The sequence below is a fragment of the Cetorhinus maximus genome, chromosome 15 (assembly GCF_964194155.1).
Source record: "Cetorhinus maximus chromosome 15, sCetMax3.hap1.1, whole genome shotgun sequence".
Classification (NCBI taxonomy): Eukaryota; Metazoa; Chordata; class Chondrichthyes; order Lamniformes; family Cetorhinidae; genus Cetorhinus; species Cetorhinus maximus.
In genome coordinates, this window is record NC_135893.1 from 60522280 (window position 1) to 60546105 (window position 23826).

General features: G+C 43.5%; 1 protein-coding gene and 1 long non-coding RNA gene across 5 annotated transcripts in view; both read right to left on the bottom strand.

Annotated features, from left to right (window-relative positions):
* LOC144690726 (myosin phosphatase Rho-interacting protein-like) overlaps nt 1–5040 on the bottom strand; it is a 228548-nt gene extending 223508 nt beyond the window's left edge. For all 4 annotated transcript variants that reach the window (XM_078558503.1, XM_078558505.1, XM_078558504.1 and 1 more), the window contains exon 1: nt 4425–5040. In XM_078558503.1, coding sequence (XP_078414629.1) covers nt 4425–4547 — 123 coding nt within the window. In that variant the 5' untranslated portion in view covers nt 4548–5040. The remainder of the gene's footprint in view (nt 1–4424) is intronic.
* Nucleotides 1–23826, bottom strand: part of LOC144690734 (uncharacterized) — a 371804-nt gene that overhangs the window by 309646 nt on the left and 38332 nt on the right. The window lies entirely within an intron of this gene.

Below are 23826 nucleotides of genomic sequence, written 5' to 3' on the forward strand. Positions count from 1 at the left end.
AATGAGAATGAGGTGCTAGTAAACTGGAAGCCAATGTGGTTCAGTGAGGATAGATGAGGGTTGAGCAGGATTTAGTGCAGAGTAGGACAGAGGCAGCAGAATTTTGGGTGAGTTTGTTTAGAGAGGGCTGAAGGATAGGAGGTTGGCCAAGACAGCATTGGGTCTAAAGATGTCAAAGGCATGGATGAGGTGGTGGGCTTGGCTGGGCTAGGGGTGGAGGCAGGTGATTTTAGAGGTGGAAGCAGCACACGAAGTTACAAGATCAACTCAGGGATGAATAAGACACCAAAGCTGAAAACAGCCTTGTTCAACCTGAGATAATAGTCAGGGAAGAGAATTCAAATTATTGGCAAGGATGGAGAGTTTGTTGTGGGACCAAAAGCAATGGCTTTTGTCTACCCAAAGTTTATCTGCAGGAAATTGTGGCTCATCTGAGACTGGATGTTGGAAGCAGTTTGACAACACAGGAGTGGAGAGGTGGTGGACAAGTAAAAGTGGTGGACAAGTAGAATTGGCTGTCACTTACATATACGTGGAAGCTGAGCTGAGGTTATAATGCTGACTGATGTGGTTTAGCAAGACCAGTTAGAATCATAGAAAATTAATGGTATAGAAGGAGGCCATTCAGTCCATCATGTCTGTACCAGCCAGAAAAAGCTATCCAGCCTAATCTCACTTTGCAGCTCTTGGTCCATAGATGACAGCCATACTAGGGAGAATGACTAGGGTGGAAGACAGTAAAGATTGAATGGAATAAAAGTCTGCTCTGTCAGTTTGATGCAAAGTCAATGTGAAGATTCTGAGCAGTCACAACCAATTTCCTAATGGCTTTGAGCTTGCATCACTAGCATAATGATAATTTAGCATTAGTTAGCAATTTTGCACATTGAGATTGCAGGATGCCTGGAGTAATGTGCAATACAGAGTCTTCTTCAGATTTTAAGATTGAGGCATGGTATTGGGACAGAGTGGGTTAAGGTTTACTTTGCAATTAATCTTGTTAACTTAGCTGGGAGTATTTGATGCTAACATTAGATGCCCAAAATGGGAATTTTGCTCCCATTTCCCAGCACTAATATCACTCACCCTAATGAGCAGTAAATTCACAAAATGTGTATATATGTATTTTTGAAACAGAATTATTCAAATCTACAGTCTCATCAGTTCTGAAGCAATTGATCTCAGATGAGGTATCTGTAAGGATGCTACAATTGCTTTTGGTGTCTCCAACCAATGATCCCTGCTGAAAAGTACACATGTGGATATTGGATGAGGACATGAATCAAATTGTATTAAATCAAACGTCAGCAGTGAGTATCAAATACAACAAGTGGAGTATTAGAAAATGTGCCACCAGTGATTCTTTCCATTTAAATCAATGGAGGAAGTAGGGTTTGCATTTATATAGCACCTTTCATGACACTGGACCTCTCAAAATGCTTTACAGCCAATGAAGTGCTTTTCAAATGTTGTCATTGATGTAATGTAAGAAATGAAGCAGCCAAATTGAACACAGCAAGCTTCTAGGAGCAGCAATGTGATAATGGTAGAATAATCTATCTTTGTGATATTGATTGAATGAGAAATATTGGCTAGGACAACAGTGCTAACTCTCCTGATCTTCTTCGAAATAACGTCATGGGGTCTTTTATGTCCACCTACAAGGACTGACAGGGCCTCAACTTTAATTTCCAACCAAAAGACAGCAACTTCAATAACATAGCACTCCTTCAGTACTGCACTAGAGTAGTCAGCCTTAATTTTTGTGCTTAAGTCCTGGCGTGGGACTTGAACCCACAATTTTCTGACTCAGAGACAAGAGTGCTACCAACTGAGTCATGGTTGATTACCCTAAGGAAGGAAACTCATAAGCAATGGCCTCTATTTTCCACTGCATTCAAGGCAGAAAACACTGAAATTAGAAAATACAGCCCTGTAAGAAATGACTGTGGTGGCCCCAATATTATCAAAAAACCTGTCACCACTTAGTAGTAGAAAGTTTTATGGTTCAGTACCCAAGAGGGTCCAGCAGACAGCACAATTATTGGAAGATAATCAGTGCAATGCTTGCAATTTTCCTCCCATTAATATTAATGGATATTAAATTGCAGACAAGGCAGCCATAATTTTCTGATCACACTACATGCAAACCCCACCAGTGGTGCTGGCCTCAAATTTCATCTGATGTCTAGGTCCAACCGTGAAGAGCAACTACTTGAGAGAGGTACTGGTGTCTGTAGAATGGTAGCTTAGTATGAATCAACACTTACAGAAGTGGAAAGCAGAAAACAGAAAAAAATTAAAGTAGGTGCAAGCAACAACAGAATTACAATGTCATTGCAGGAAACACAATGGTGTTGTGAACAATTTAACTGAGTCACCATCTACAAAACCTTCAGGTGAAGTTGGAGCTTGAAGGATCAGGGTAAACTAGCGTAATTCAATCCCCATTTTAGAAGTCATATGTTTTTACTTTTAAAAAAAACTTTTACAAAGCTGATGACAGTTTAGGAAGCTACATAGCTGGTTACAGAATTGGCTAAAGGAGCTGGGCGATGCAAATCGGGGGGCTGCATAGCCATTATTGGAAGGAGGGTTATAACTACAGTTTACATTATAAACGTGGACAGGAATTTATAATAGGATAAGTTGACATAGGAAATGTATGTAGATAAAAGGGTTTTAATATATTATGTATCATCATGTGTGTTTTGCCCAAAGGCAGGTCCTTGGCTCATTGTCTGCAGATGCTTCAACTTGAGCCATTTTCTTGGCAGTTTTCTCATCAGTAGTGGCTTGCCTTTGCCTTCCATCCTCAGGGACAGAGCAAGAAGGCAGGACCCAAGTCTACCTCAGTCAGAACAGGAATCAAACCTGCGCAGTTGGCATTACTCTGAACCAAACACAAGCCATCTAAATGGTCCCCATATTATACAGAGAGTTATAATAGTTATGATCTGTTGCAGTGTGTTTTTGTTCCAGGCTAGATCTTGCATTGAAAAAGAAACAGGACATTGCAACAGAGCCAATGCTTATCCGAAGCTTGAATTTCAGACATAATCGCTGATATTTTACTGGAATTTGAAGTGCAGTGAAATACTGGGATATCAATGGAAATTCAAATGAAACAGATTACCAAGATAATCACTGGAATTGTTGGGGTATAGCCAAACCTCTACTCTTGCATTCTTTAACTTACTCAAATGTTCAAAGCAAAACAATAATTCTGTTCATCCTTTTTTTTTGAAAAAACAAGTGCTTTAAAGCTGAAATAAAAACAGAAGATGCTGGAAACAGAGAGGTTTCATCAGCTCTGCCTCTCCTTTCAGATAGTGACATACCTTTTTTTTTAATTTTCCTGCCTTTTTTAAAAAATCTTTCCCATCCAGTTAGCTTCCAGTTGGCATCGTGTCTTCACGTGCTGGTGCGGTGTTTTACGTTTATTGCTAGAGGCTGAGAGACCTCCTATGGATAAATCCCTAGGTAGAAATCTATTTACCTCCCTCCACAGCAGCTAAATGTGACCCTGACCTTGTGCTATTTCAATGATATAAATCAAAGTAAGTACAGGACCGAGATCTAATTATACAGATTACCTATCGCACTTTGAGGTCTGGGATTACATGAAGCAATTCCCACTATAAATAAAGCGATTATGTAAACACAGCATTATAGAGGCTGATGACATAAAAGTACATGGTCTCAGGAGACAATTAATTTAACTTTTCAAGGAGGAGGAGGAGGAAGAAGAAAACTCGAATCTTGTATCCGGCACAGTCCCAAAACCGCTGCTTTATTCCTGCATTTTGAAAGCAAGAAACTGAAATGGCCCGTTGGTCACGCAAATCACTGCACCGGGGGGGGGGGGCAGAACCCCAGCCTCAATTGGACCATAATTGGGAGAAAAGTGCGATTACGTAGCAAAATCGCAATTGAAACACCGAAGAGTCTTCTCTCCCCAATCCACAAACATTTAGAGTAGAACGTGCTGAGCCATCGCGAAATTTCAAGGGTTAACTGCCCGAGTGCTTGCGAGGGAAGTTAGGGGATGTGAATACATTCAAATATTGAACTGAATGGCCTGTGCACAATCCACTCTGCAGCCTAGCAAAGTGTAAACACGGTGGGCGCCGTTGATTTGTGACTAATAGTTATTTACATGAAACTCAAATTATCTCTGACATCAAATAAGGTCAGGCAGAGCTCAGGCTTACAAAAGACAATTAGGAAATGGTTGGGTAATCCTATAATAAACTCAGACTCTGCTTCCATTCTTTAGTTCTGTACATTTGCGGACGCTATTGCGTTTAATGTTTTGAACTTAAATCATTGAAACATAAATTGAGACAAAATAAGAGCTAACGCGGCCAATCCGTTTGCAAACATACCGGGGAAGAGTTCAGGAGGGTTTTATTTTTGCTCACCTGGTTCAAATCTTGGTCGGAGGTTAGATGCGATTCCCGGGATTTGAAACAGTTCTGACACTTGCTCTGATTGAAGATATTCGCCTGGAATTTTCTACAAGCCGCATTTTCTTTGGCAGACATGGTCCCGAAGAACAGTAAAACAAGCCCCGAGTTTGAGAACTCCCATGGATATTGGGACAGACCTTGAGAGACTGCAAGGGGCCGGGACTCCCTCTTTCCCTTCAGCCGCTCAACAATTTCCCTCTAAATCCTGGTCCCGAACCAAAAACGGCACTGGTTGCATTCTACCCCCCTCCGCACCACCCCCCCACCCCCCCTTCAAAAAAGAAACGTTGAAGGACAATCCTGGAGCCAACAGGGATTTCAATGCCTGACTCCCCGCCACATAACGCTGGAGCTGACCGAGACAACAAGCTCTTGCTCGGGTTTGGGAGTTAGCAGTCTGGTTGAGATCTTGGCCTCGTTCACACACATACAACGTCTCCCTTGCCTGGTTGTAACTTCAAGAACTCCAACACTCTGAGCTACAGCTTGGTATCCTGCGCTCTAACTCTGGTGAAGCGCCGGAGCCAAAACTCACAAACACAACCCAGCTCCGCAGTCTGCAACGCCTGCGCATTTCCACGTACACGTCATCCACAACCACCTTTCCCGTACAACTCTGGGTGAGTGAAAGACAATTACTGTACTAAACCCTTAATCTCCAACCCAAAACAAGAGTGACTGAGAACCGACCGAAACTATTCACATCCAGTTCCAGAGAGGGCAGCGAACAAAGTCAACAACTAACCTCCCCAATCCAGAAAGCAGTGAGACTGGACAGCTCCATTTTACTACACTCTGCAGTTCTTTTTCAGGATAAGGTCTAAGCAATTGAAGTTTACCTGAGAACGTTTGTCTTGGGGTTTGCAAAGATAAGGTTGACCATTGAGCCCACTTTGCTCACCCTCTGGAAAAATGTACGACACTCCAATCTAACTGTCCTTTGAGCAGTCCCAGGTTTTGCATCCCCACTATGCTACCCACAAAGTATACTAATTCTAAGCATTGATCATCTTTTTACATGCTTCCTGAACATCAACCTGAAATTGCCTTTTACCAATATGTACATTTTTCTCTTTGCCATGCAATTGAGGTTTAACTAAAAGCAGTGCAACTGATTAAACTTTTCTATTCTACAAGGTATCTTATTCACTTGCATGTCTTCTCGTTTGCCTCTCTTCAAGGATGAGGAAACTATTTCTAGCCTCTTCTAATAGCAGAGCTTCGAGAAAAAGATCAGCCTTATAGTTCTCCCAGGGAGAATTAAGTCATGAGCTAACAGGACTCTAGTCAAATATAGCACCCTAGCCAAGATAGTTTAATCTATATGTAGTATATTGTGAAAGGATTTGCTTTCTTGTTAATTCAGTGTGTAAATGATATATGGGCCAACTTTTTCATGCATTTCACATATTTGTCTTTAATGGACGTGGGAACAAGGGTTGTGCAAAGAGTGCTGTAAATACGTAAAGGTCCTTGATGCCCGGGGCCCCAAGAATTCTTAATCCAGCTTGGAGTCCTTCTGAGCATGTCTTTCAGAGCTTTGAATTTTTTCTTCCATTTCTATAATAAGAACTGGGCATGGTATTCAAGGTGTGACCTGAACAGAGCTGTACAGTTTCAGTCTGATGGTCTCAGACTTGTGCTTTATAACTCAGCAAACTGTTTGCTTTATTAGTGATCCACAACAATGGACACACAAAACATTCATTCCACTTTCTACTGCAATCTTTTTTCATCCTCTTCCCTCATCTACTTCAATATCAATATTTAAAGATAATATGTAATCTGTAATATCATGTGGATATTAAATTTTGTTTGCCAGAGTCTGGCAACTTGCAATTTGTGCCTAGGTCCATCTGTAATTCATTGGCTTTACCAAAAATGGCTGAGGGGACTGCTTCCAAATTTTGTGTCATCTGAAAATATGGCCAATTGCAACATGTTTCTGAAGCCAAGACATGTATTCAAACAATATTGTCCAATACATTAGTTACTAGTCACATGTGACTAATTGGGAATCCAGATATAGATAATTGTATTTTTGATTAGTAAATAAAAACCATTGAGCATGTCATTTCAATACTCATATTCACACGGTATACTCAACCTGCATTGGCTCCTAGTAAAGTAATGCCTTGATTTTAAAATTTTCATCCTTATTTTCAAATCCCTCCATGGCCTTTTCCCTCCCTATCTATGTAATCTCTTCCAGCCCTACAACCCAATAAGATATCAACGCATCTAATTTTGGCCTCTTGAGCATCGCTGATTTTAATCACTCCGCCATTGGTGGTTGTGCCTTCTGCTTCCTGGGCCCCAACCTATGGAATTTACCCCCTAAACCTCTCTACCTCTCTTTCCTTCTTTAAGATGCTCCTTAAAACTTATCTTTTTGGCCAAACTTTTGGTTTTCTGCCCTAATATCTCCTTATGTGGTTCAGTGTCATATCTTGTTTCATAATGCTCCTGTGAGATGTTTTGTTACATTAAAGTCACTATATAAGTACAAGTTATTGTTACTGCTGCTGTATGTGATATATTGTAATCTTTTTTGTGAATTTGTTGGTAAAATAGTAATACAAAAAGCATAGTAGATGTTTTTTGATGACTATGCATCATTTACCTCTTTGATTACTGAATGGTTGTAGATGTTTGTTGAGTAACCCAGGCGCATCTTGCTTTGCATGGTTCAGAACTACATTGTAAGGTATATCTACCATGTCAATGGGGGAAGTAAGCACACAACATGTTCTTAGAGGGGTGGAAAGAAAGAGACTTACGAGTCTTTGGGCCTGAGGCAAAGCTGTAACAATTGAGATCCAGTGGGATTCTCTCCTTCAATGTCTTCAGCATGAGTTAAGGAAATAGCTGAAGGCATTATAAAATCATGCAATGATAACAGCTCAGAAGGAGGCCATTTGGCCCTTTGTGTCTGTGCTGGGCCACTAAAGGAGCAATTCACCTAGTGCCACTCCCCTGCCTTTGTCCCATAGACCTGCAAAATTTTCCTTTTCAGATAATGATCTAATTTCCTTTTGAAACCCTCAATTGATTCTTCCTCCACCGCACTCTCAAGTGGTGCATTCCTGATCATAATCATTTGCTGCGCAAAAAAGTTTTTCTTCGTCACCATTGCTTCTTTTGCCAATTATCTTAAATCTGTGCCCTCTAGTTCTCGATCCTTCCACCAATAAGAAGTTTCTCCCCATCGACACTGTCCAGACCCCTCGTGATTTTGAATACTTCTATCAAATCTCCTCTCAACCTCCTCTTCTCCAAGGAGAACACTCCCAACTTCTCTGATCATTCTACACAACTGAAGTTCCTTATCTCAAGAAACATTCTCACGAATCATTTCTGCTCCCTCTCTAATACCTTCACATATTTTCTAAATTGTGTTGCCCAGAACTGGATGCAGTATTCCAGTTGTGGCCGAACCAGTATTTTATACAGTTTTAACTTAGCTTCCTTGCTTTTACACTCTATGCGCCTATTGATATATCTCAGGATGCCTTCTGCTTTATTAACCAAGCTCTCAACCTGTCCTGCCACCTTCAACGATTTATGCACTTACACCCAGGTCCCTCTGCTCCTGCACCCCTTTTTAATTGAATCCTTTATTTTATAGTGTCTCTGTGTTCATCCTGTCAAAATGAATTACTCACACTTGTCAAAGATAGATAGGTTAAGTGAGTGGGCAAAAAATTGGCAGATGTAGTACAATGTCAGAAAATGTAAGGTTTTCCACTATGGCAGGGAGAATAAAAAAGCAGAATATTATTTAAATGGAGAAAGGCTGCAGAAATCTGGTAATGATGGATTTGGGTGTCCCAGTTACATGAATCACAAAAGGCTAGCATGCAGATGCAGCAAATGATTGGGAGGGCAAATGGAATGTTGGCCATTGTTGCAAGGGGAATGTAAGGAAGTGTTGCTACAGCTGTACAGGGTCAGGCCACATCTGGAGTACAGTGTACTGTCTTGGTCTCCTTACTTAAGGAGGGATATAAATGATTTGGAAGCAGTTCAGAGAAGGTTTACCTGACTGATTCCTGAGATGAACAGATTATCTTATGAGGAAAGGTTGAGCAGGTCAGGCCTATATCCATTGGAGTTTAGAAGAATGAGGGATGATCTTATTGAAACAAATAAGATTCTGAGGGGTCTTGACAGGGTGGACGCTGGGAGAATGTTTCCCCTTGTGGGGGAGTCTAGAACTAAGGAGCACAGTTTAAAAATAAGGGGTCACCCATTTAAGATGGAGATGAGGAATATTTTCTCTCAGGGGATCATTAGACTCTGGAAATCTCTTCCCTAGAGAGCTGTGGAGGCTGGGTCATTGAATATATTCAAGGCTGGGTTAAACAGATATTTGATCAACAAGGGAGTTTCAAGGGTCATGGGGGCAGTTAAGGCCACAATCAGATCAGCTATGATATTCTGGAATGGAGTTCAAGGGACTGAAAGACCTACTCCTGCTCCCATTTCTTATGTTCTTATGATCTCTGCATTAAATTTCACCTGCCGCTCTTTGCCCATTCCACCAACCTGTCTATATCCTTTGAAGTTCTATGTTATCCTCATGGTTCACAATACAAGTTCCATATGCCCTGTACACCAAGGGATAGACCATTAATACTTATCAGGAAGTGCAGAGGTCCTAACACCAATCCCTGGGGAACTCCACTATAAACCTTCCTCCAGTTCCGAAAACAACCATTCACCACAACAATTCTCCAGTCCTCTGGCACCAGCTCTAAGGAAGATTGGAAAATTATGGACAGTGTCTCCACAATTTCCATTCTCACCTTCTTCAGTATCCTTGGATACATCTTATCCAGTCCTAGTGTCTTTTCAACTTTAAATCCAAACAGCCCATCCAATACCTCCACTTTGTCAATTTTAAATCCTTCCAGCATCTGAACTACCTGCTTTTTCATCATGACCTGGACTGCATCTTCTTCCTTTATAAAGACAGATGTAAAGTATTCATTTAATTCCTCAGCTATGCCTGCTGCCTCCATGTGTAAATCCAATTTTTGATCCCTAATCGGCTCAACTCCTCTTACCGCCCTTTTACTATTTATAAGCCAATAGAAGACTTTTGGATTCCCTTTTATATTAGCTGCCAGTCTCTTCTCATACTCATTATTTTCTTCCCTTATTTGCTTTTACAATTCCCGTATGAACCTTTTATATTTGGCCTGGTTCTCAATTGTATTATCCACCTGACATCTGTCATAAGCATACATTTTCTGCTTCATCTTAATTTTTTTCTCTTTTGTCATCCAGGGAGCTCTGGATTGTTTTCCCTACCGTTCTCCTTTGTGGGAATATACCTTGATTGTACTTGAAATATCTCTTCTTTAAAGGCAGCCCAATGTTCAGTTACAGTTTTGCCTGCTAATCTTTGATTTCAATTTATTCGGGGCATTGAAATTGGCTTTCCCCCAGTTAATTATTCTTACTCTGGATTCTTCCTTACCCTTTTCCATAGTCAACCTAAACCTTATAATACAATGATCACCGTCCCCAAAATTTCTCCCACTGATACTTTGGCCTACCTCATTACCAAGAACTAGGTACAGCAATGCCTGCTAACTCGTTGCACTGGAAACATACAGCTGTAGAAAATTTTCCTGAACACACTCTTCTCTGTCCTTCACACTACTACTATATTTGGATAATTAAAGTACTCCATTCTAACTAGTCTATGATTCTTGCACTTCTCTGCAATTTCCTTGCAACTCTTTTCCTGTATATCTTTCCCACTGGTTGGTGGCCTACAGAATACACCAGCAATGTAACTGCACCTTTTTTGTTCCTTAGCTCTGGCCAAACAGATTCTCACTTGACCCCTCTGGAATATCCTATTTCTCCAGCATTGCAATGCTCTCCTTAATCAATACTGGCACCTCTCCTCCTTTCCTATCTTTCCTGAACACTTTGTATCCAGGAATATTTAATACTTCTTTGAGCCAAATGTCTGCTATGGCCACAATATCATATTTCCAAGTGGTCACCTGCATCTGCAACTTACAATCTTATTTACCACATTCCATACATTTACAATATATACTGTTATCCTAATTTAGACTTTATTACTTTCCCTCTTACACAGAACCCACAGAATACCATTATTATTTCCTAGTCTAGTGCTATCTGTTTCTCCCAATATTCTTTGTACCTTGGTTTTGCTCTCTTGTATTGCCTTCTGATACCCACACCCCTTCAAAGTTAGTTTAAACCTTCCCAATAGCACTAACAAATTGCCCTGCAAGAAAATTGGTCATGGCCAAATGCTCTATTTAGGTGCAATCCATCTGGCTTGTACAGGTCCCATCTTCCCCCAGAACTGATCCCAATGTCTCAAGAATCTAAAGCCCTCTCTCCTACCATTTCTCCAGCCATGCATTCATCTGCTCTATCCTCCTATTTGTATACTCATTTGCACGTGGTACTGGGAGTAATCCAAAGGTGACTACTTTTGAGGTTCTGGTTGCTAATTCTCTGCCTAGCTCCCTAACTTCTGACTGCATGACCACATTTCCTCTATCTATCTATATCATTGGTACCGATATGGACCACGACTGCTGGCTGTTCACCCTTTCCCCTCAGGATGCTCTGCAGCCATTCAGTAACATCCTTGGCCCTGGCACCAGGGAGGCAACATACCATCCTGGATTCAGGTCTGCGGCCACCGAAACGCATTCTGTTCCCCTAAATATCGAATCTCCTATCACTATTGCTTTCCCAGTCTTCTTCATGCCCTCAAGCCATGGTGCCATGGACTTGGCTCTGGCAGCACTCCCTAAATAAGCCACCACTTTCATCACTGAGGCGCACTTTGGAGACTCCTGCACTATTTGCCTATTTCTTCTTGACTACCAGACGGTCACCCATTTCCTCTCTCCCTGCATACTCTTAAGCTGTGGGATGATCACATCTATAAACCTGCTATCCACAAAACTCTCAACCTTGCGGATGCGCCACAGTAATGCCAGCTGAAGCTCGAAAGCCTAGAGCTCAAGTTGCTGCAGCTAATGACACTTCCTGCACATGTGGTTATCCAGGGCACAGGAAACGTCCTGGAGTTGCAACATGGAACAAGATATACATTCCAGGGATTGGAGCTGCTATTCCTCTATCTATTAAATAATAAAATTTACTACTTAATGACACATTCCAGCTACTCACTTCTCTTCCTCTGCTATCATTTAAATATAGGGAAGTTAATTGAAGTGATTTACTTAACCCTTCTTATTTAGAGGGAGGCGGTGGCGTAGTGGTCTAGTAATCCAGAGGCCTAGGCTAATGCTTTGGTGACACAGGTTCCACCAAGTCAGCTGGTGGAATTTAAATTCAATTAATAAATCTGGAATTAAAAAGTTAGTCTCAGTAATAGTGACCATGAAACCATTGTCGATCGACATAAAAACCCATCTAGTTCACTAATGTACTTTAGGTCTAGCTCACATGTGACTCTGGACCCACAGTAATGTAGTTGGCTCTCACATGCCCTCTGAAATGGCCTAGCAAGCCACTCAGTTGTATCCAACTGCTACAAAGCCTACCACCTGGCAACAGAAATGAGAATGGCCAAGTTCTCCTTACTAACATCTGGGGGCTTGTGCCAAAATTTGGAGAGCTGTCTCACAGACTAGTTGAGCAACAGCTTGCCATAGTCATACTCATGGAATCATACCTTACAAACAATGTACCAGACACCACCACCACCGCCATCACCATCCCTGGGTATGTCCTCTCCCACCAACAGGACAGACCCATCAGAGGTGGTGGCACAATGGAATACAGTCAGGAGGGAGTTGCTCTGGGAGTTGTCGACATCAACACTGGACCCCATGAAGTCCCATGGCTTCAGGTCAAACATGGGCAAGGAAACCTCCTACTAATTACCACCAACCATCCCCCATCAGCTGGTGAATCAGTACTCCTCCATGTTGAACACCACTTTGAAGAAGTACTGAGGGTGGCAAGGGCAAGGGATGTACTCTGGGTGGGAGACTTCAATGTCCATCACCAAGAGGTGGCTCGATAGCACCACTACTGACCAAGCTGGCCGAGTCCTAAGGGGCTGCTAGACGAGATCTGAGGCGAGTGGTGAGGGAACCAACAAGAGGGAGAAGTCTACTTAACCTTGTCCTCACCAATCGTCGTAGATACATCTGTCCATAACAGTATTGTTAGGAGTGACCACTGCACAGTCCTGTGGAGACAAAGTCCCGCATTCACACTGAGAATACCCTCCATCGTGTTGTATGGCACTACCATCTTGCTGACTGGGATAGATTTCGATCAGATTCAGCAGCTCAAAACTGAGCATCCATGAAGTGCTGTGGGACATAGCAGCAACAGGATTGTATACAACCACAACCTATAACCTCATGGCCTGGCATATCCCTAACTCTACCACTACCGTCAAACCAGGGGATCAACCCTGGTTTGATGAAGAGTGCAGGAGCAGCACCAGGCATACCTACAAAAGAGGTGTAAACCTGGAGAAGCTACAACAAGGACTAATTGCATGTCAAACAACGAAATCAGCATGTGATAGACAGAGCTAAGTGATCCCACAACCAATGGATCCGATCTAAGCTCTACAGTCCTGCCACAACAAATCGTGAAAGGTGGTGGACAATTAAACAACTAACTGAAGAAGGAGGCTCCACAAATATCCCCATCCTCCGTGAAGGAAGAGCTGAGCACATCAGTGCCAAAGACGAGACTGAAGCATTTGCAACAATTTTCAACCAAAAGTGCCGAGTGGATGATGCATCTCAGCCTCCTCCTGAGGCCCTGAGCATCACAGATGCCAGTCTTCAGTCAGTTCGAATCACTCCATGTGATATCAAGAGACAGCTGAAGGCACTGGATACTGCAAAGGCGCTATGGGCCATGACAACATTTCTGCAATAATACTTAAGACGTGCTGCAGAACTGGCTGCACCCTTAGCCAAGCTGTTCCAGTACAGCTACAACACTGGCAATGTGGAAAGTACCCAGGTATGTCCTGTCCACAAAAAGCAGGACAAATCCAACCCAGCCAATTACCACACCATCAATCCACTCTTGATTATCAGCAAAGTGTTGGAAGGGGTCATCAACAGTGCTATCAAGCGGCACTTACTCAGAAACAACTTGCTTACTGACACTCAGTTTGGGCTCCGCCAGGGTCACTCAGCTCCTAACTTCATTACAACCTTAGTCCAAACATGGTCAAAAGAGCTGAACTCAAGAGGTGAGGTGAGAGTGAGCATTTGACTAAGTATGGTATCAAGGAGTCCTAGCAAAGCTGGAGTCAATGGGAATCAGGTGGAAAACTCTCCACTGATTGGAATCATACCTAACACAAAAGAAGATGGTTGTGGTTGTTGGAGGTAAATCATCTCAGTCCCAGGAAGTCAATGCAGGAGTTCCTCAGAGTAGTGTCCTAGGCCCAGCCATCTTCAGCTGCTTCATTAATGGCCTTCCCTCCATCATAAGGTCAGAAATGGGGATGTTCACTGATGATTGCACAACGTTCAGCACCATTCGTGACTACTCAGATACTGAAGCAGTCCATGTTCATTTACAGCAAGTCCTAGATAACATCCAGGCTTGGGCTATGTGGCAAGTAACATTTGTGCCACACAAGTGTCAGGCAATGACCATCTCCAATAAGAAAGAATCCAACCATCTCCCCTTAACATTATGGCATTACCATTGCTGAATCCCCCACTGTCAACATCCTGGGGGTTACCATTGACCAGAAACTGAACTGGACCAGTCATGTAAATACTGTGACTACAAGAAAAGGTCAGAGACTGGGAATTCTGTGGCAAGTAACTCCTTCTGCCTCCCCAAAACCTGTCCACCATCTACAAGGCACAAGTCAGGAGTGTAATGGAATACTCTCCACTTTCCTGAATGAGTGCAGCTCCAATAACATTCAAGAAGCTCATTACTATCCAAGACAAAGCATCCCACTTGATTGGCACATCAACCAACACCTTAAACATCCACTCCCTCCACAACTGACACACCATGGCAGCAGTGTGTGCCATCTACAAGATGCACCAAGGCTCCTTCAATAGCATCTTCCAAACCTGTGGCCTCTACATCTAGAAGGACAAAGGCAGCAGATGCATGGGAACACCACCACATGCAAGTTCCCCTCCAAGCCACACACCATCCTGACTTGGAACTATATCGCCGTTCCTTCACTGTCCCTGGGTCAAAATCCTGGAACTTCCTTCCTAACATCACTGTGAGTGTATCTACATCACATGGACTGCAGCTGTTCCAGAAGGTGGCTCACCACCTCCTTCTCGAGGGCAATTAGGGACAGGCAATAAATGCTGGCCTAGCCAGCGCCACCCACTTCCCATGAAAGAATTTTTAAAATTATCCCAAAAAAATGAATTTTTTAATTTTTCTGCTCCTTAGACTACTCCTAACTTTGGAGAAAGAGAAACAAAGCTACAATATTCATCAGCCAATCAATTCATGGCCTTCCTGAGATGTCATAGTTTGATTTTTTTCTCTCGCCTTCTTTAATCTTTACCTGCTGCATACTCCTCACGGTTGGCTTCACAGTGATCCTGACTTGCTGCATGCTCTTCCCTGTCTGCGTCACAGTGATCCTGATCTACTGCACACTCCTCCCATTCTTTATTATCACATATTTCCTTATTCCACAGACTCAAGATTTCATGTTCATGGCCACATGCTTCTCTGACGGAAGGATAGATCTAGTCTTATCAGCATTCATGTTCTTTGAATTGATATTGCTGGCTATTGCTGAAGAGGTAGGAGGAGGAAAGAGGGGACTGCCTTTGTCACTAAAAGATTCATGGCAATTAAGTCAGGTTGGTAAAGTTGCTCAGGGCTCTTGTTTATTTCTCCATTTCTCTCATGTGCCATCCATTATTACTGGTGTGGTTAATTCAAGTTGATGGCTTTCACTGTTGTGTTGGGATTTGGCATTGAAAAACACATTGTGTTACAAGGGGTCCCAAAATTATTTTATAACACAGGACGGGATGCCTCAGAAGCAAAATACAAATCCTACTCTTGTTTGTTCGATGACTAATTCCATTATTTTATCAGTGATCCACCTAAGACTAATGAGTTTATAGTTACTTGTCATGTTTTGAAGATGGAGCAATTGGCTTGTTTCTAATGAGAAAGGGTTATTCCCATATACATTCATTTTATCGTAATGCCGACCAGCAATTTTTAAACACTTATTTATTATTATCTTATTTTTCTTATTTCACATCAGTGGATAAGTACTACCCATCCCTAGTGCACCCTTTTATACCCTTTCAGACTTCTAAAAGCCCTCCCAGTAATGTCAAAATTATTAGGTTTATCATAGAACTTCCTATGATCAGTGAGATGTTTTCAGTGTCTTCACTAGCGAATATTTCCAGGAAAATAATTATTTAGTACATATTAACTGCTTTAGCTCACCTTAATTTTCAACCCTATTTTTACCCTTAAGGAATGCAGTAATATAAGTGGCCACAAGAGTATGGAGTTCAGCTTTAGAAGACATTTACCATTAAAATGCAGTTGGAACTTTCATCCTATAATAATTAATACTTGTTCAAAATGTGTAAGGTGTTTGATTCTTACAAATGTTTAATGCTTTTGGGACTACAGGTAAACAACATTAAGGCTATTAGGATAGACACAGGGGCAGTACCGTGTGTAAGGTGTACAATGTGTGGGCCAATGTGCATGCTCTATGTATCCAAAGACAGCACATTTCCACTGTGCAGAAGATTGAGTCTCTGGAGGGTCGCTGTGCTCACGAGCATGGTCATATTCTGCAGCATCAGAGACAAAGACAATAGGCTGAATTTTTAGTCACCGATGGGAACAAATACAAATGCAGGCAGGTTCGTAATTTCATGCCACTCATCAGCATGCCAGTTTTCCAGAAGCCAAATGGGGGCAGGGAGGCAGGGTGGGTGAGTATTAAGGCTGTTTTAAAGGCCTATTAAGGTGATTGGAATTTTCCAGTCATCCTTCAGATCCCTCAGGTGTGGGGAAACTGTGCAGCAGCTTGGAGGTGACCTCCACCTCCACATTGGTGGCCCGTTTGCTAAGGGCCCTGTCTCTCACTTACCTGAAAAGGCAGCCTACTGCTTCTTCTGAGCTGGATGGCTTCCTATTGGCCCTCCAGCTTTGAAAGATGACACGCCCTCGTTAATTGGGTATTAATTGGGCGGTTTGGGGAAAATCTCAACCAGGTGACTGTCCCCCACACATTGTTGGCTTCTGACCCACATTTGACCCAGTGTCAGGGTCCTGAAGTCCACAGGGAAAATCCTGCCTGACAAAGGGTATCTGGGTCATATTCTCCAGAATATGATGACTCATGAAGCAATTTTAGACATTTTGGTGATATTGTACACAAAGTGAGCTGGATGACAATAAAGAGAAAATGCCCTCTCACAACTGTAGGGAACTCATGAATTAATAGAACTGGCCAATCAATCTATAAAAGTTGGACAGTTATGAGGTATATGGTGGTCATACAAATGTTTTGAAATTTGATGATTACAGCAAAGTAGGACATTTAGCAAATAGTCAGGAGGACTGCAAAAGACTTTGGGAAGACACGGATAGATTTGCAGAATGAGCAGCCTGGTGGCCATTTAATATTGATATGTGTGAGACAGTATCTTCTGACAAGATGAACAGGGAATGAAAGCATCTGCAAGGTAAAGATTATTAGAGAGACCCATGGGTTCAAATAATAATTGCTTGAGTCTAAATGTAGTTAGAAAGAATAAAATACCAATAGCATTTTAGGTTTCATGAACAGGGACACAGAGTACAAGTTTAAAGGAGTCATTACAATTTTGTACAGAACACTGGTTAGGCCAGTTATACCACTAAGTGCAGTTTTTGCCACCCTTTTATAAAAAAGGCATTAACACCATAGACAGCATCTAGTATTGATTCACCAAAATGACCTAAGGGATGGAAAAGTGTAGGTACAGAAAAAGACTTGAGATACTGTGCTGGAACTATTTCCACTGGAACAGAAGGTATAAAGGGGCAATTTAAGAGTTTTGATATTACAAAAAGTTTTAATCAAGTGAATAAGGAGAGACTGTTTCATCTTGTATTCAGTATTAACATACAAAGTAATTTATTTTGTTCCAAAGTTTAAAAAAAAGTTATGCTAACAAGATCTATTTTTAAAAAAAATTCATTCACGGGATGTGGGCTTCGCTGGCTGGGCCAGCATTTATTGCCCATCCCTAGTTGCCCTTGAGAAGGTGGTGGTGAGCTGCCTTCTTAAACCGCTGCAGTCCATGTGGTGTAGGTACACCCACAGTGCTGTTAGGAAGGGAGTTCCAGGATTTTGACCCAGCGATAGTGAAGGAACGGCGATATATTTCCAAGTCAGGATGGTGAGTGACTTGGAGGGGAATTTCCAGGTGGTGGTGTTCCCATCTATCTGCTGCCCTTGTCCTTCTAGGTGGTGGCGGTCAAGGGTTTGGAAGGTGCTGTCTAAGGAGCCTTGGTGAATTCCTGCAGTGCAGGACTGCAATCCAGTGGACTGCTTTGTCCTGGACGGTGTCCAGCTTCTTCAGTGTTGTAGGAGCTGCACTCACCCAGGCAAGTAGGAAGTATTCCATCACACTCCTAACTTGTGCTTTGACGATGGTGGACAGGCTTTGGGAAGTCAGGAGGCGAGTTACTCTTTGCACAATACCTAGCCTCTGACCTGCTCTTGTAGCCACAATATTTATATGGCTAGTCCAGTTCAGTTTCTGGTCAGTGGTAACCCCCAGGATGTTGATAGTGGGGGATTCAGTGATGGTAATGCCTTTGAGCATCAAGGGCCGATGGTTGGATTCTCTCTTGTTGGAGATGGTCATTGCCTGACACTTGTGTGGCACGAATGTTACTTGCCACTTGTCAGCTCAAGCCTGGATATTGTCCAGGTCTTGCTGCATTTGGACATGGACTGCTTCAGTATCTGAGGAGTCGCGAATGGTGCTGAACATTGTGCAATCATCAGCGAACATCCCCACTTCTGACTTTATGGATGGAAGGAGTCATTGATGAAGTAACTGAAGGTGGTTGGGCCTAGGACACTACCCTGAGGAACTCTTGTAGTGATGTCCTGGTGCTGAGATGACTGACCTCCAACAACCACAACCTTTGTGCTAGGTATGACTCTAACCAGCGGAGAGTTTTCCCCCTAATTCCCATTGACTCCAGTTTTGCTAGGGCCCCTTGATGCCACACTCAGTCAAATGCTGCCTTGATATCAAGGGCAGTCACTCTCACCTCACCTCGGGAGTTCAGCTCTTTTGTCCATGTTTGAACCAAGGCTGTAAGAAGGTCAGGAGCTGATTGGCCCTGGCGGAACCCAAACTGGGCGTCAGTGAACAGGTTTTGCTAAGCAAGTGCCGCTTGACAGGACTGTTGATGACCCCCTTCCATTACTTTACTGATGATAGAGAGTAGGCTGATCGGGCAGTAATTGGCCGGGTTGGATTTGTCCTGCCTTTTGTATATAGGACATACCTGGGCATTTTTCCACATAGCCGGGTAGATGCCAGTATTGTAGCTATACTCGAACAGCTGGGCTAGGGCCGTGGCAAGTTCTGGAGCCCAAGTTTTCAGTACTATTGCTGGAATGTTGTCAGGGCCCATAGCCTTTGCAGCATCCAGTGCCTTCAGCTGTTTCTTGATATCACTTGGAGTGAATCAAATTGGCTGAAGACTGGCATCTATGATGCTGGGGACCTCCGGAGGAGACCGAGATGGATCATCCACTCGACACTTCTGGCTGAAGATTGTTATGAATGCTTCAGCCTTATCTTTTGCACTGCTGTGCTGGGCTCCTCCATCATTGAGGATGGGGATATTTGTGGAGCCTCCTCCTCCAGTGAGTTGTTTAATTGTCCACCACCATTCATGACTGGATGTGGCAGGACTGCAGAGCTTAGATCTGATTCGTTGGTTGTGGGATCGCTTAGCTCTGTCTATCACTTGCTGCTTATGCTGTTTGGCACGCAAATAGTCCTGTTTTATAGTTACACCAGTTTGACACCTCATTTTTAGGTATGCCTGGTGCTGCTCCTGGAATGGCCTCCTGCATTCTTCATTGAACCAGGATTGATCCCCTGGCTTGATTGTAATGGTATAGTGGGGAAATGGCGGGCCATGAGGTTACAGATTGTGTTCGAGTACAATTCCGCTGCTGCTGGTGGCCCACAGCGCCTCGTGGATGCCCAGTCTTGCGTTGTTAGGTCTGTTCAAAATCTATCCCATTTAGCATGGTGATAGTGCCACACAACACGATGGAGAGTATCCTCAATGTGAAGATGGGACTTCATCTCCACAATGACTGTGCAGTGGTCACACCAACCAATACTGTCATGGACAGATGCATCTGCGGCAGGCAGGTTGGTGAGGATAAGGTCAAATATGTTTTTCCCTCTTGTTGGTTCCCTGACCACCTGCCACAGACCCAGTCTAGCAGCTATGTCATTTAGGACTCGGCCAGCTCGGTCAGTAGTGATGCTACTGAGCCACTCTTGGTGATGGACATTGAAGTCCCTCACCCAGAAAATATTCTGCGCCCTTGCCATCCTCAGTGCTTCCTCCAAGTGATGTTCAACATGGAGGAGCACTGATTCAGCAGCTGAGGGGGGGTGGGGGGATGGGGGTGGTGGGGGGCGGTACATGGTAATCAGCAGGAGGTTTCCTTGCCCATGTTTGACATGATGGCATTAGACTTCATGGGGTCTGGAGTCGATGTTGAGGACTCCCAGGGCAACTCCCTCCCGACTGTATACCACTGTGCCGCCACCTCTGCTGGGCCTGTTCTGCCGGTGGGGCAGGACATACCCAGGGATGTTGATGGTGGAGTCTGGGACATTATCTGTAAGGTATGATTCTGTGAGGATGACTATGTCAGGCTGTTGCTCGACTAGTCTGTGGGACAGCTGTCCCAATTTTGGCACTAGCCCCCAGATGTTAGTAAGGAGGACTTTGCAGGGTCAACAGGGCTGCGATTGCCGTTGTCGTTTCCAGTGCCTAGGTCAATGCCGGGTGGTCGGTCCGGTTTCAGCAGATGACCGATGACTCAGCTTAGCCACTCTCAATTCAAACAAAATCCAGTTAATTGAACTAATTTTGCAATCAAATCTACATTACTTTAAAAATAGTTCAATGCTCACAGTGCCTCTTTCATATCAACAAAACAGCCTTCACAGGAAACTCCTGCTTGGGCCAAACTCGCCCCCTTACCTGCACTCAGCAGGATCTTACTCTCATCATGTCCCCTTTATGTCAAAGTAATGCATAAATCTATATGGGCAAGAGGCAGATTAGATTGAAGTTTTGATTAAGAAGTATTTGGAAGACTACCTTGCTGGGCATGTTCTTCCTGAGAGATCCTGGTATGGGAATACTCAACACAAAAACAGAATTACCTGGAAAAACTCAGCAGGTCTGGCAGCATCGGCGGAGAAGAAAAGAGTTGACGTTTCGCGTCCTCATGACCCTTCAACAGAACTGAGTAATATTAGGAGAGGGGTGAAATATAAGCTGGTTTAAGGCGGAGGGGTGAGGGGAGAGAGAAGTTGGGGGGGGCGGTGGTTGTAGGGACAAGCAAGCAGTGATAGGAGCAGATAATCAAAAGATGTCACAAAGGAACTAAGAGGTGTTGAAGGTGGTGATATTATCTAAGAGAATGTGCTAATTAAGAATGGATGGCAGGACACTCAAGGTACAGCTCTAGTGGGGGTGGGGTGGAAAGACTAACAGGGCATTAAAGGTATAGATTTAAAAATAATGGAAATAGGTGGGAAAAGAAAAATATATATAAATTATTGGAAAAAAACAAAAGGGAGGGGGAAGAAACGGAAAGGGGGTGGGGATGGAGGAGGGAGTTCAAGATCTAAAGTTGTTGAATTCAATATTCAGTCCGGAAGGCTGTAAAGTGCCTTCTCATGTTGTGTCATAAATATTATGTCATAAATACTCATGTTGTGAGAAAAAGCAAGCTGTCCCGTGCAGTCACTCATTTAGCTCTGGACATGTTTTTTGGCACCAGTTTTGAACTACATGGGATATTTGGTGAAAGATGTGAGAGGCAACACTATATTGGGTGACCTGTAAAGCCATTGCAATAGCAAATTGGTAACCGCTTTAAGTGCTGTTATGTATTTCTTCTCGAAACTTTTGTGCAGAGCCGAGGTTGCACGCACTCCTCATTCTTAGATTCACACGCATTTGGTATCGAAAGCGAGTGGAAAGCGATGAGCTGAAAATCTCTCCTACATGCAGCCTTTCTGCGGGGACCTCGACGCCTCGCCCACCGATAGCCACCAAAAAAAAAACCGCGCGCCAAATCCGACGCATGCGCATATCATCGCAGTTCAGTGTCAGTCAGTCATGCGCAGACCGCATGTTGCTGCGATGTCCACGTGCGACAGCTGTTGAAAAAAATCGCGTGAGGGCGGAAAATAGTGGGTACGCCGATAACATTCAAAACCTATCAACTGAAGAGAAAGAATGCAGAAACTAAGAGATCAAGGAGGAGTACTTTGAGTGATAACTATAAGGTGCTTTTTGCGCAGATATCGTGGCAATTTGGTGCCCAGTGATACCCCCGATAAAATCAGACGAACTTGCATAAGATCTAAAGCTTAGAGAAGTACAGAGGAGCAGCGGAGAGAGACCATGATGGTTATCGCTGGAAGACTGAGAGTTGTAATTTTATTTTGGGGTGTTCTCAGTGCTGGTTTCAACCTTTCACCCTGTTGGTGAAGGAACTCTTCCGTGATTATTGTGGCTGGCTCGGGCCTTGGTGTCTGTTTTATAAAGATTTTAATCAATGGCTCCAGCCCGTTGGGGTGGCAGTGGAAATCAGTGAAGGACCGCAACCATCTCGAAGGATAAGGGCAGTAGATACATGGGAACACCGCCACCTGGAAGTTCCCCTCCAAGCCATTCACCTTTCTGACTTGGAAATATATCGCTGTTTCTTCACTGTCACTGGGTGAAAATCCTGGAACTCCCTCCCTAACAGCACTGTGGTTGTACCTACACCACATGGACTGCAGCGGTTCAAGAAGGTAGCTCACAACCACCTTCTTAAGGGCAATTAGGGAGGGGTAATGAATGCTGGCCTAGCCAGCAACGTCCACATCCTGTAAATGAATAATTAAAAAGCTGCACCAATGGACCTGAACTTCTTTGTGAAATGACACCTTTTTGACTTTTTGAATGCTGTGGATTTCAAACTACAGACATCTTTGGCCTGCAGAATTTCCACAGCTATGGATACTTAAACATGACCTTTAAACCATCACAGGATGTGTGAAATGCCTGAAGAGTGTTTAAGGAGAGAAGACATTAAGTGTCGCTGTTGATCCTCACCACAGAGCTGCTGTTTATGCAGCCGGCGTAATGGAACCCTGTTGTGACCATCCATCTCTGCAATCCCCATATCCCTGTTGTGGATGTTCTCACTTTTCCTAGCAGATATGTCAAGGTGCCTGGGAACCACACTGAGATTAAGGATTCGTTCGGGATTTGGACAAGCAAATGACAAGTTAAGGTGACCTCTACAAGAGCTGCCCAAAATAATGCCACAATAATGCATAGGCGGCCAGAATCAAGGAGGGGCACCAGAAAGGAATGGCAAACCTGGCTGCTGCTGAGATGACCAGCAACCCTGCCTCTACCAAGTCTCCAAGTGAGGAAAGCATGATGAAGAAGGACACAGAGAGGGAGAAAGAGAAGACAAAGGGTGCTGCGACAGCTGCCAAACACCAATACTATCCCCTGAGTCGCCTTCTCAGCAAACAGAATCAATGGAAAAGGAGCCAGCAGAGGGACAGTTGGGTGAGTTGCAAGTGGTTAAGAGGAAAACCACAAAGAAGACCCAAAATGGGAGTAAACCACCACCCAAATCCTTTGCAAGGGGCGGCTCATGTCTGAAATGGACTACAGTGGCTGCTCTCATCAGATGAGGAAAGGCAAGAAATAAGACATTTGTAAAAGAAGTGGCAAAACACAATGGAGCCAGAAGAGAAGACCCCCCCCCCCCCCCCAGCTTTGAAACACTGGAAGCAGCGAAAGACTCAGCACACTCCCAACACCAAAGTGCCGAGTGAAGTTAGACACCCAGCCCACCCCAACTCTGGGAAGCTGGGAGTAGTAAAACACTCAGTGCACCCCAGCTCCAGGAAGCTGGAAGTAGCAATGCCTTTGATGAGAAACAAAGGGGAAAGACAGCACCAATGGAGAACAGCTTGAACCTCCGTGCTTGCAATGTCACCCTGGTGGAACAAGCTTTTTGTGG